At 42.6% G+C, this 12313-nt stretch overlaps 1 protein-coding gene across 4 annotated transcripts in view; it reads left to right on the top strand.

The window, feature by feature from the left end:
• Positions 1–12313, top strand: part of arhgef28a (Rho guanine nucleotide exchange factor (GEF) 28a) — a 110551-nt gene that overhangs the window by 50193 nt on the left and 48045 nt on the right. For all 4 annotated transcript variants that reach the window (XM_071363378.1, XM_071363379.1, XM_071363381.1 and 1 more), the window contains exons 8-9: positions 3652–3698; positions 5298–5361. In XM_071363378.1, the coding sequence (XP_071219479.1) occupies positions 3652–3698; positions 5298–5361 (111 nt within the window). The remainder of the gene's footprint in view (positions 1–3651; positions 3699–5297; positions 5362–12313) is intronic.

Below are 12313 nucleotides of genomic sequence, written 5' to 3' on the forward strand. Positions count from 1 at the left end.
ATGAGCGTGTTTAAATGAACTAAACAGACGATACACACTCATGACACAGATGTCAGCAAGTCGTGTGCTATACAGGATGCACACTGCACAGGGATATACAGTGGGGAGAACAAGTATTTGATACACTGACAATTTTGCAGGTTTTCCTACTTACAAAGCATGTAGAGGTCTGTAATTTTTATCATAGGTACACTTCAACTGTGAGAGAAGGAATCTAAAACAAAAATCCAGAAAATCACATTGTATGATTTTTAATTAATTAATTTGCATTTTATTGCATGACATAAGTATTTGATACATCAGAAAAGCAGAACTGAATATTTGGTACAGAAACCTTAGTTTGCAATTACAGAGATCATACGTTTCCTGTAGTTCTTGACCAGGTTTGCACACACTGCAGCAGGGATTTTGGCCCACTCCTCCATACAGACCTTCTCCAGATCCTTCAGGTTTCGGGGCTGTCGCTGGGCAATACGGACTTTCGGCTCCCTCCAAAGATTTTCTATTGGGTTCAGGTCTGGAGACTGGCTAGGCCACTCCAGGACCTTGAGATGCTTCTTACGGAGCCACTCCTTAGTTGCCCTGGCTGTGTGTTTCGGGTCGTTGTCATGCTGGAAGACCCAGCCACGACCCATCTTCAATGCTCTTACTGAGGGAAGGAGGTTGTTGGTCAAGATCTCGCGATACATGGCCCCATCCATCCTCCCTTCAATACGGTGCAGTCGTCCTGTCCCCTTTGCAGAAAAGCATCCCCAAAGAATGATGTTTCCACCTCCATGCTTCACGGTTGGGATGGTGTTCTTGGGGTTGTACTCATCCTTCTATTCCTCCAAACACGGCGAGTGGAGTTTAGAGCAAAAAGCTCTATTTTTGTCTCATCAGACCACATGACCTTCTCCCATTCCTCCTCTGGATCATCCAGATGGTCATTGGCAAACTTCAGACGGGCCTGGACATGCGCTGGCTTGAGCAGGGGGACCTTGCGTGCGCTGCAGGATTTTAATCCATGACGGCGTAGTGTGTTACTAATGGTTTTCTTTGAGACTGTGGTCCCAGCTCTCTTCAGGTCATTGACCAGGTCCTGCCGTGTAGTTCTGGGCTGATCCCTCACATTCCTCATGATCATTGATGCCCCACGAGGTGAGATCTTGCATGGAGCCCCAGACCGAGGGTGATTGACCGTCATCTTGAACTTCTTCCATTTTCTAATAATTGTGCCAACAGTTGTTGCCTTCTCACCAAGCTGCTTGGCTATTGTCCTGTAGCCCATCCCAGCCTTGTACAGGTCTACAATTTATCCCTGATGTCCTTACACAGCTCTCTGGTCTTGGCCATTGTGGAGAGGTTGGAGTCTGTTTGATTGAGTGTGTGGACAGGTGTCTTTTATACAGGTAACGAGTTCAAACAGGTGCAGTTAATACAGGTAATGAGTGGAGAACAGGAGGGCTTCTTAAAGAAAAACTAACAGGTCTGTGAGAGCCGGAATTCTTACTGGTTGGTAGGTGATCAAATACTTATGTCATGCAATAAAATGCAAATTAATTACTTAAAAATCATACAATGTGATTTTCTGGATTTTTGTTTTAGATTCCGTCTCTCACAGTTGAAGTGTACCTATGATAAAAATGACAGACCTCTACATGCTTTGTAAGTAGGAACACCTGCAAAATCGGCAGTGTATCAAATACTTGTTCTCCCCACTGTATATATATATATTTTTTTTTACCAGCCAAAATGTTTTGTTTATCCATAATTGCACAAAAAACAGATGAGCATGCTTTCTAATATTTAAAAAACAAGAAATATATTACTAGTAATATAGTATATTACTTGCTTAATTTCACTTCATTTTTGTGACCTGCGTCTTTTAACCAATGTACAGTATTTAGATCCAATAATAAAAATAAACAGTTCTACAACAGAACATCAATAATCAACTAAGTGCCACAAAATGCTGAGTAATGTGCTTTATTTATTATTATAGTTCAGGGCTCTACGCTGACATTTTTTACAAGGAGTACATGATGTGCTCCTAAGTAGAAATGCAGAAGCACACAAATAAATCTAGTTGAACAATGACTAAAAGTTAATGAATCAAAGTCCATGCTCAATCAAGCACAGTCATTAGGTGTGACAGACATTTTCAGCTGGCCCTTTAATTAAGGGATGGGCTTTTACAGTGGTCATTTGGGCACTTGCTTATCTGTGACGAAAGAAATCTCACACTGTAATGTCTTCTTAGCAGCAGACAGTTGCAGAAAACTCAAACTAACATTGAAAAACAACCTAGCATGTGAACAAAACGATGTAACTGGCCAAGACACACGAGAACAAAGTCACACTTTATGAGTCTTTCTTGTCTATTCGACCAACTTCTACATCTGGGCTTTGGATAAAAAAAAAAAAACTTTTTCCAAATGCTCCGCCAACGTGTCTGGTGAAATGTACATTCTTACCCGCCAATGACAAAATCGACCCGCATTTGGCGTGTGTTAATTTCCAACCATGGTCTGTATGAGAGAGATTAATAAGGCAGAGGAGGGAGGTAGAGAGAGGGAGAGGAAGGGAGAGAGAGAGCGGTGGTTGGCCTCACATTGTTGGTCTGAGACCCCTTCTAAGAACCAGTCGAGATGATGAAAAAGATGAAGACACTGACTTACAATGCTAAGTGTGTGGAATGTGTGTGTCTGGGGTTTGCGCGTGTGTTTCTAGGAAAAATGTCCTGCCTGGTGTGTGTCTAGATGCCTCCTTCAGTAAATACAGCTTCACGGAGCAAGTCTTGGATGACCTAATATGACTTGGCATAAAATAATAGCCATACACACACACACTAGACAGATGAGGTGTTGGACATGGTGTGAGTGTCTGTCAGAGCTTTGGCCTCTCCATCTAGAAGCTGTCCATATTTACTGTCTCTCACTCTGTCTGTGTCACAGTGGCTCTGTGAAAGGCTGTAAGTAAAGCTACACAGCTGCTCGGATAAAGCAGGGTTTTTTACTTCAACATCCTGATATCAATTCCAACTGTTTCTCTCTCTCTTCCTGTAATTAGTTTAATTTACCAAGCTTTTTGGGACACGCGCACACACACAAACGCATGCACACACACACACACAGAAAGCCCTTTGTGAAAACATCAGTGGTGTAGGTGAGAGGTTAGTTTGGGACTCATTCCCTCTCTCTTCTGGGTGGGCTGCGGTGGTTCCCCCCACACACACAGACAGACACAGACACACACACACACACACACATTGCCTCAGACACACGCTGCCTCTCTCTCTCTCTTGTTTCTGGTAACCGTAGTGACGGCAGGCTTGATATCGATGCATACTTAGAGAGACAGGACAGGAAGTCTTATCTCAGTATCGACCTCACCCCTCAGCAGCCCCAGCCAGACTGGAAGGAAGCACTATAGATCTATAGACCTGTTCATAACAACCACTCTCTACCATTTTTTTTCCTGTTGCTTTAGCTCCGCTGCTCTAGACTTCTTAGTTCCTGCAGAATATTGGCAGAACAGGACATAGCTAGAGGTTCTAGAAGTCAAGCAGTGATTGCAGCATATTTAGTGGAGAGGTCACCTATCTCTTCTTGTGACCAATCACTGCTTAGGGTGTTAAAGGGTGTCGTTAAGTGTCTTTCTCTTCTGCAGGTCTAGGCAGGGGGCTGCCAGTAGAAGACCTTACACTGGTGGTTAGAGTAAGTATACTTTTCTGTTTTTCTTTTCAAATGAAATGACCTGGTACATCAATGAGTTTGGTGTGCATGTGTGGATCTGTTTTTGTGTGTGTGTGTGTGTGCTTTTGTGAAGCTGATGAGAGTTAATGTGTGCACACATTGTTTGCTCTTTCTCCGGGAAAGCTTTTTACCATATTGTGTGTGTTTCGTTATGACCGTTCTGAGCAGTGCTTTCGCTAATGGACTGCCCACATGCACGTAGGTGTGTGCGTGCGTGCGTGCGTGGCTATCTGATTCATTTTAATCAAAAGGGGACCATCGTGTTCTCCAAGAAGCTGGGCTGGTAACACCCGCATATTCAGACAAACACAAGGCGTAATGGGTCCGCACTCTAAAAGATGTTGCATAAAGCTTACTTCATTTTGTATTTTATTGTATTCTTTTCACCGCATCAGGGACAGCAGAGGTTAGGAATAGGAGACGTTTTGGCTTTGCAGCCTTCTTCGGTGTGTTGGTGCGATTTAATTCAAATCAGCAGGTGCTTCTAATCACGGTTGCCGTTCATCTGCCAATCAGGGATGTGGCTTTTTCTGGTCTACCTGTATGCAAGTCAGTCACAAAGAAATACAGAATTCTAAGGTATGCGAGCGGGCACGAAGGGTAATTCATGAATCAATTGACTTCCGCGTCTGCTCACTTGGAGACATCATCTCAATTCATGAGATAGCGTACCAGAAAAGCCACATCCCCTGATTGGCAGATGAGCGGCAACCCTGATTAGAAGCACCTGCTGCTCGTCTGTTGTTCCCTACAAATGCTGTTTCTTATGGCTTCCCCTCACGGGTGCCCATACCTTGGTTGGGTCTGAGCTATGGAACCAAGGGGTGAATTGGGGGCTTTGGTCTGCTGAGGCGTGCGATAGCTGCCCTTGCTCGACCATGTTGCTGTGCGCTCTGTCGCTGACTAAGGGAGGCAACGTGAAGGGAGAGGGCGGCCTTTCAGTGGGCAACTCCCTGCCGCCTTGGCCTGCCTCAGTCGAGTACCGTTTTACCTCTCTTCCCAGACTTGGTCGATGATCCGGTCTTATGTGGATGGGATCAGACTAGTTAAACAGTGCTGCATAGCCTGACTCATTAATCTGACTCGTTAAGGCAGGTATCTTAGCGGTTAAGAGCATTGTTAGAATCACGCTTGACAAGGTCAATGAACACCGTGCCTCACTGGATCATTAGAATCATCATTATTCACAATTCATTCAGGACTATCCGTAATCATGGTAGCATCCAGATTAATGTAGAAGTGTCTTATTTACAATAAAGGTGACTCCAAAATGACACACTACACTATTTACCATTCATTTCTATTGGGCACAAAATACTCTGAAACGCAACCAAAACAAACAGCAAATGCATCCAACAAGTTTGTAGAGTCACAAGCTTGATGTAACCACATACTAAACTTTTGACTTTTTTAATACACATATATGTGAATTTGCCAATACTTTTGGTCCCCTAAAATGGGGGGACTATGTACAAAAAGTGCTGTAATGTCTAAACGGTTCACCTGATATGTACCCTCAAATTAACCTCATATATATTGTATAATTTCAAATCCAAATAGGTTTTTGAAGAGCAGCTCGTTCTCTCTCTGGATGATGATGAGGAACTTCCAACATTACAAACAGGTAAGATATATTTATCTGTTTATCTCTCTCTCTCTCTCAATTTAATTTCAATTTAAGGGGCTTTATTGGCATGGGAAACACATTGCCAAAGCAAGCGAAATAGACAAGAAACAGAAGTGAAATAAACAGTAAACATTACACTCACATAAGTTCCAAAAGAATAAAGACATTTCAAATGTCATATTATGTCTATATACACAGTGTTGTAACGATGTGCAAATAGTTAAAGTACAAAAGGGAAAATAAATAAACATAAATAGGGGTTGTATTTACAATGGTGTTCGTTCTTCACTGGTTGCCCTTTTCTTGTGGCAACAGGTCACATCTTGCTGCTGTGATTGCACACTGTAGTATTTCACCCAGTAGATATGGGAATTTATCACATTTGATTTGTTTTTGAATTCTTTGGTGGTCTGTGTATTCTGAGGGAAATATGTGTTTCTAATATGGTCATACATTTGGAAGGAGGTTAGGAAGTGCAGCTCAGTTTCCAACTCATTTTCTGGGTAGTGTGCACATTTTTGTGTTAATATTATGTTATTGAACCTTTGTTTTACTAGGCAAGTCAGTTAAGAACAAATTCTTATTAACAATGACTGCCTACACCGGCCAGACCCGGACAACCCTGGGCCAATTGTGCGCCGCCCTGTGGGACTCCCAATCACGGCCGGATGTGATACAGCCTGGATTCAAACTAGGGTGTCTGTAGTGACGCCTCTAGCACTTAGATGCAGTGCCTTAGACCGCTACGCCACTCGGGAGCCATGTCTTCTCTTGAGAGCCAGGTCTGCCTACGGCAGCCTTTCTCAATAGCAAAGCTATGCTCACAGAGTCTGTACATAGTCAAAGCTTTCCTTCATTTTGGGTTAGTCACAGTGGTCAGGTATTCTGCCACTGTGTACTCTCTGTTTAGGACCAAATAGCATTCTAGTTTGCTCTGTTTTTTTGTTAAATATTTCCAATGTGTCAAGTAATTATCTTTATTTCTCATGATTTGGTTGGGTCTAATTGTGTTGCTGTCCTAGGGCTCTGTGGGGTGTGTTTGTGAACAGAGCCCCAGGACCAGCTTGCTTAAGGGACTCTTCTCCAGGTTCATCTCTCCATCAGGCTTTGTTATGAAAGTTTGGGAATCGCTTCCTTTTAGGTGGTTGTAGAATTTAACATCTCTTTTCCGGATTTTGATAATTAGCGGGTATTGGATTAATTCTGCTCTGCATGCATTATTTGGTGTTTTATGTTGTACACTGAGGATATTATTTCCAGAATTCTGCATGCAGAGTCTGTTTGGTGTTTCTCCCATTTAGTGAATTATTGGTTGGTGAGCGGACCCCAGACCTCTCAACCATAAAGGACCATGGGTTCAATAACTGATTCAAGTATTTTTAGCCAGATCCTAATTAGTATGTCAAATTTTATGTTCCTTTTGATGGCATTGAAGACCTTCTTGCCTTGTCTCTCAGATCCTTCACAGCTTTGTGGAAGTTATCTGTGGCGCTGATGTTTAGGCCATTTAGTTTTTTTGTGTGCTCTAGGGCAACGGTGTGTAGATGGAATTTGTATTTGTAGTCCTGGCAACTGGACCTTTTTTGGAACACCATTCTTTTTTGTCTTACTGAGGTTTACTGTCAAGGCCCAGGTCTGACAGAATCTGTGCAGAAGATCTAGGTGCTGCTGTAGGCCCTCCTTGGTTGGGGACAGAAGCACCAGATCATCGGTAGACATTTGACTTCAGATTCTAGTAGGGTGAGGCCGGGTACTGCAGACTGTTCTAGTGCCCTCACCAATTCGTTGATATATATGTTGACGGTGGAGCTTAAGCTGCATCCCTGTCTCACCCCACGGCCCTTTGGAAAGAAATGTGTGTTTTTTGCCAATTTTAACCTCACACTTGTTGTATGCATTTCCCCCAACACCACTTTCCGTCAATTTGTATAGTAGACCCTCATGCCAAATTGAGTCAAAAGCTTCTTTTTTTTAAATCAACAAAGCATGAGAAGACTTTGACTTTGTTTTGTTTCTTTGTCATACAGTAATTTGGTAAAAAGCCAATTTGACTTTTGTTCAGTACATTGTTCTCCCTGAGGAAATGTACGAGTCTGCTGTTAATGACAATGCAGAGGATTTTCCTAAGGTTGCTGTTGATGCATATGCCATGGTAGTTATTTGGCTCAAATTTGTCTCCACTTTTGTGGATTGGGGTGATCAGTCTTTGGTTCCAAATATTGGAGAAGATGCCAGAGCTGAGGATGATGTTAAAGTATAGCCAATTGGAATTTGTGGTCTGTATATTTTATTATTTAATTTAGGATACCATCAACACCACAGGACTTTTCGGGTTGGAGGGGTTTGTATTTTGTCCTGTAGTTCATTCAATGTAATTGGAGAATCCAATGGCTTCTGGTAGTCTTTAACAGTTGATTCTAAGATTTTCATTTTATCATGTATATGTTTTTGCTGTTTGATCTTTGTTATAGGGCCAAAAAGATTGGAGAAGTGGTTTATCCTCTCTCTCTCGTAGTTAAGACAGTTAGTGTGTAAGTGAGAAGGTGAGAGAGCAGATGTTGATGCTCGCAGGTGTTCTCTGTTGTCAGTAAGGAATGCAATGCAAGTAAAAGCATCCAATGTGTAACTCCGGGGTGCTGGCCTTCTAGGCAGAGTTCCTCTGTCCAGTTTCTGTGTTATTTTGCCCATCTTAATCTTTTATTTTTATTGGCCAGTCTGCGATATGTCTTTTTGTTTGCAACTCTGCCTAGAAGGCCAGCATCCCGGAGTTGCCTCTTCACTGTTGACGTTGAGACTGGTGTTTTGCGGGTACTATTTAATGAAGCTGCCAGTTTAGGACTTGTGAAGCGTCTGTTTCTCAAACTAGACACTCTAATGTACTTGTCCTCTTGCTCAGTTGTGCACCAGGGTCTCCCACTCCTCTTTCTATTCTGGTTAGAGCCAGTTTGCGCTGTTCCGTGAAGGGAGTAGTACACATCGTTGTACGAGGTCACTTTTTTTAGACATTTAATGCAACGGCTCGTCTCCTCACTCTGCTGCTGGCTCCTGCACATTGTTTTCAACACCAATATGCTGGTTAACATTGCTATTATACCTATAGCAACATGGTTTATACTTTTTTACAATTTATTTAACCTTTATTTTACTAGGCAAGTCCGTTAAGAACAAATTCTTACTTACAATGACGGCCTACCTGGGAACAGTGGGTTAACTGCCTTGTTCAGGGGCAGAACGACATATTTTTACCTTGTCAGCTCGGGGATTTGATCCAGCAACCTTTCGGTTACTGGCCCAACGCTCTAACCTCTAGGTAAGGGCGCGAATTCAACAGTGCACTGATGTACAGCGACCGCTATCCGACGAGGGAGAAAGCTCATTTGTTATAAAATGATATTATTTTTGACAGACCAGTCGACTAAACTGGGTCAGCCCTAATTCCTACACTATGGACTTCAAGGTAAATCTCAGCTTTGTTAAAAATAAAATCAATAAAATCGATGATATGTATCATAGTGATTCTGGAGTAACATTAAAACAGAATAATATACCCCACCAACATTAGACTATACAGAAAACCCTCAAATTGCTGAAAAATTCAATTAAATCAATGATGAGAGAATAGTCAGAATAACTGATAACTAAAATAGCAATGCAGAGATGTATTATAGGTAATTCATGTTTAGTGAAACACTACAGACTTTGACTTTGTGGCACAGCAGAAAGATCAGTTTACCTCAAATCCAGAGGATGTGAGTTCAAATCCCAGGTGGGGTCATATTTTAGCTGAACAGTGATACCATGTGGAATTGCACTTTTTGGAATTGCACATGTGAAATGTCACATGTAAAGTGTTCCAAAAACACATGTTTTCACATGTGACGTCATGTGTAGTGTCCCAAAGCTGCATGTTTTCACATGATTTCATATGTGAAGTTTTCCAAAAACAAAGGTTTTCACATGATTTCACATGTGAAATTTGAAATCACGTGGTTCAAATTGTGATAACATGAAACTACACTGTTAGCCATTGCTGTTAATTTTGTGTTAAGTCATTTATGGTACGTTTCTACAGTAATAAGTCAAATCAAATTTTATTTGTCAAATGCGCCGAATACAACAGGTGAAATGCTTACTTACTATACAAGCCCTTAACAAACGATGCAGTTCAAGAAATAGAGTTAAGAAAATATTTACAAAATAAACTAAAGTAAAAAAATATAAAATAATTACATAACAATATATAGGGGGTACCGGTACCGAGTCAATGTGCGGGGGTATAGTTTAGCAGTTGCCATACCAGACGGTGATGCAACCAGTCAGGATGCTCTCGATGGTGCAGCTGTAGAACTGTTTGAGGATCTGAAGACCCATGCCAAAACCGTTCAGTCTCCTAAGGGGGAAAAGGTATTGTCGTGCCCTCTTCACGACTGTCTTGGTGTGTTTGGACCATGACAGTTTGTTGTTGATGTGGACACCAAGAAACTTGAAACTCTCGACACGTTCTACTTCAGCCCTGTCTATGTTAATGGAGGCCTGTTCGGCCCTCCTTTTCCATGATCAGCTCCTTTGTCTTGCTCATATTGAGGGAGAGGTTGTTGTCCTGGCACCAGGCCTCTGATCTCCTCCCTGTAGGCTGTCTCATCGTTGTCGTGATCAGGCCTACCACTGTTGTATCATCAGCAAACTTAATGATGGTGTTGGAGTCGTGCTTGGCAACGCAGTCGTGGGTGAACAGGGAGTACAGGAGGGGACAGAGCACGCACCCTTGAGGGGCCCCAGTGTTAAGGATCAGCGTGGCATACGTGTTGTTTCCTACCCTTACCACTTGAGGGCGGCCCGTCAGGAAGTCCAGGATCCAGTTGCAGAGGGAGGTGTTTAGTCCCAGGGTCCTTAGCTTAGTGATGAGCTTTGTGGGCACTACGTTGTTGAGCCCTGAGCTGTAGTCAATGAACAGCATTCTCACATAGGTGTTCCTTTTGTCCAGGTGGGCACGGGGACTATGGTGGTCTCTTTTTAAAATGTTTCGGACTCGGTCAGGGAGAAGTTGAAAATGTCAGTGAAGACACTTGCCAGTTTGTCTGCGCATGCTTTCAGAACACGTCCTGGTAATCCGTCTGACCCCACGGCTTTGTGAATATTGACCTGTTCAAAGGTCTTTCTCACATCGGCTATGGAGAGCATGATCAACTCATGCCAGACACCTGACTCAAAGAGCTTTCCTTCCCTCATTCTTCACAGTAGAAGCATCAAACAAGGTTCTAAAGACTGTTGACATCTAGTGGAAGCCTTAGGAAGTGCAATATGACCCCAAAGACACTGTATATTGGATAGGCAAACCTAGAAACCTCAGATTTCCCACTTTCTGGCAGGTTTTTGCCTGCCATATGAGTTCTGTTATACTCACAGACATCATTCAAATAGTTTTGGAAACTTCAGAGTGTTTTCTATCCAAATCCACTAATAATATGCATATCTTAGCTTCTGGGACTGAGCAGCAGGCAGTTTACTCTGGGCACCTTATTCATCCAAGCTACTCAATACTGCCCCCAGCCATACGAAGTTAACTTGGCATGCCTCACTTGCATTTGCATTTAAACTAATAGGATACTATAGATGTGCTTATGGCACAAACTGTTAAATAAAAGTCCTTTAATTTTTGTAGTAAGTTACCTGCTACTGTGCAAATAACTCTTAATGTATTTCTACAGCTGAACTATATTTTCTCATTAAATACACAACAGCAAACTATATTCAGGAAGTACACAGAAATTCCAATTCTAATTCAATTATTTCCATTCCTGGACATTTAGGAATTGGGTTTACTTTCTGAATTGACTTGAACTTAAATGGAATTGAACTCAACATTGATTAGCACACTTGGGATGCTACCACACCTGGGAATTGAACTCACAACCTCTTAGATGACAGCAACTTGAAGTTCCTACTTCGCCACCAGGTCTGTGGCTGTGACAGAGATCGGCCACATATTTATTGACATGAATACATTTATGCACTTTGCTAAAGGTTGCCTGGATTCATGTCAGTAATTGTGCGAAAATTTGACAACTCCAACTAAAAAGTAGCATTGCTCAGGGACACTTGACATTAAGGCCTATATTCAATCAGATTAAGCCTAAACACGTGATAGCCGACACCCGCATAGCTGGTGTTTTGGCAGAGTCGCAGGTGTAACTGCGTTAGAACTGTCAAGTTCAGAACGAGAAAGTATAGGCTATATAAAATAATGACACTTAAATTAGAAATCCTCATTTATTTAAAAAAATATATTTTCATCAGCCTTATCGAGGTTTAGATTACATATCACATTTCAGTGTTCTAACTTGTAAACAAGCCTGCATGGGATTTCTCTTAATGCAGATCTGTGCAGCCAATGTCAATTTTCGCTTCAGGTATAATGCCGGGAGACGCTTGTAGAAAATAACAAAATGGAGCTGAAAACAAAATGGAGCTGATCGTGGACTATAGGAGGCAGCAGAGAGAGCACGCCCCCATTCACATAGACAGGGCCGCAGTGGAGAGGTTGAAAATCTTCAAGTTCCTTTGTGTGCACATCACTGACCACCTGAAATGGTCCATTCACACAGACCGTGTGAAGAGGCAACCATGCCTCTTCAACCTCAGGAGGCTGAAGAAATTTGGCTTGGCCCCTAAGACCTTCACGAACTTCTGCAGATGCACCATTGAGGGCATCCTGACGGGGTGTATCACCGCCTGGTACGGCAAATGCACCATCCGCAACCTCCGGGCTCTCCAAAGGTTGGTGCAGTCTGCGCCATGCATCACCAGGGGCACACTACCTGCCCTCCAGGACACCTACACATCCACACGGTCCCGTGTGGCTCAGTTGGTAGAGCATGGCGCTTGCAACGCCAGGGTTGTGGGTTCATTCCCCACGGGGGGACCAGGATGAATATGTATGAACTTTCCA

This window comes from Salvelinus alpinus, chromosome 24 (genome assembly GCF_045679555.1).
Source record: "Salvelinus alpinus chromosome 24, SLU_Salpinus.1, whole genome shotgun sequence".
NCBI classification, from domain to species: domain Eukaryota; kingdom Metazoa; phylum Chordata; class Actinopteri; order Salmoniformes; family Salmonidae; genus Salvelinus; species Salvelinus alpinus.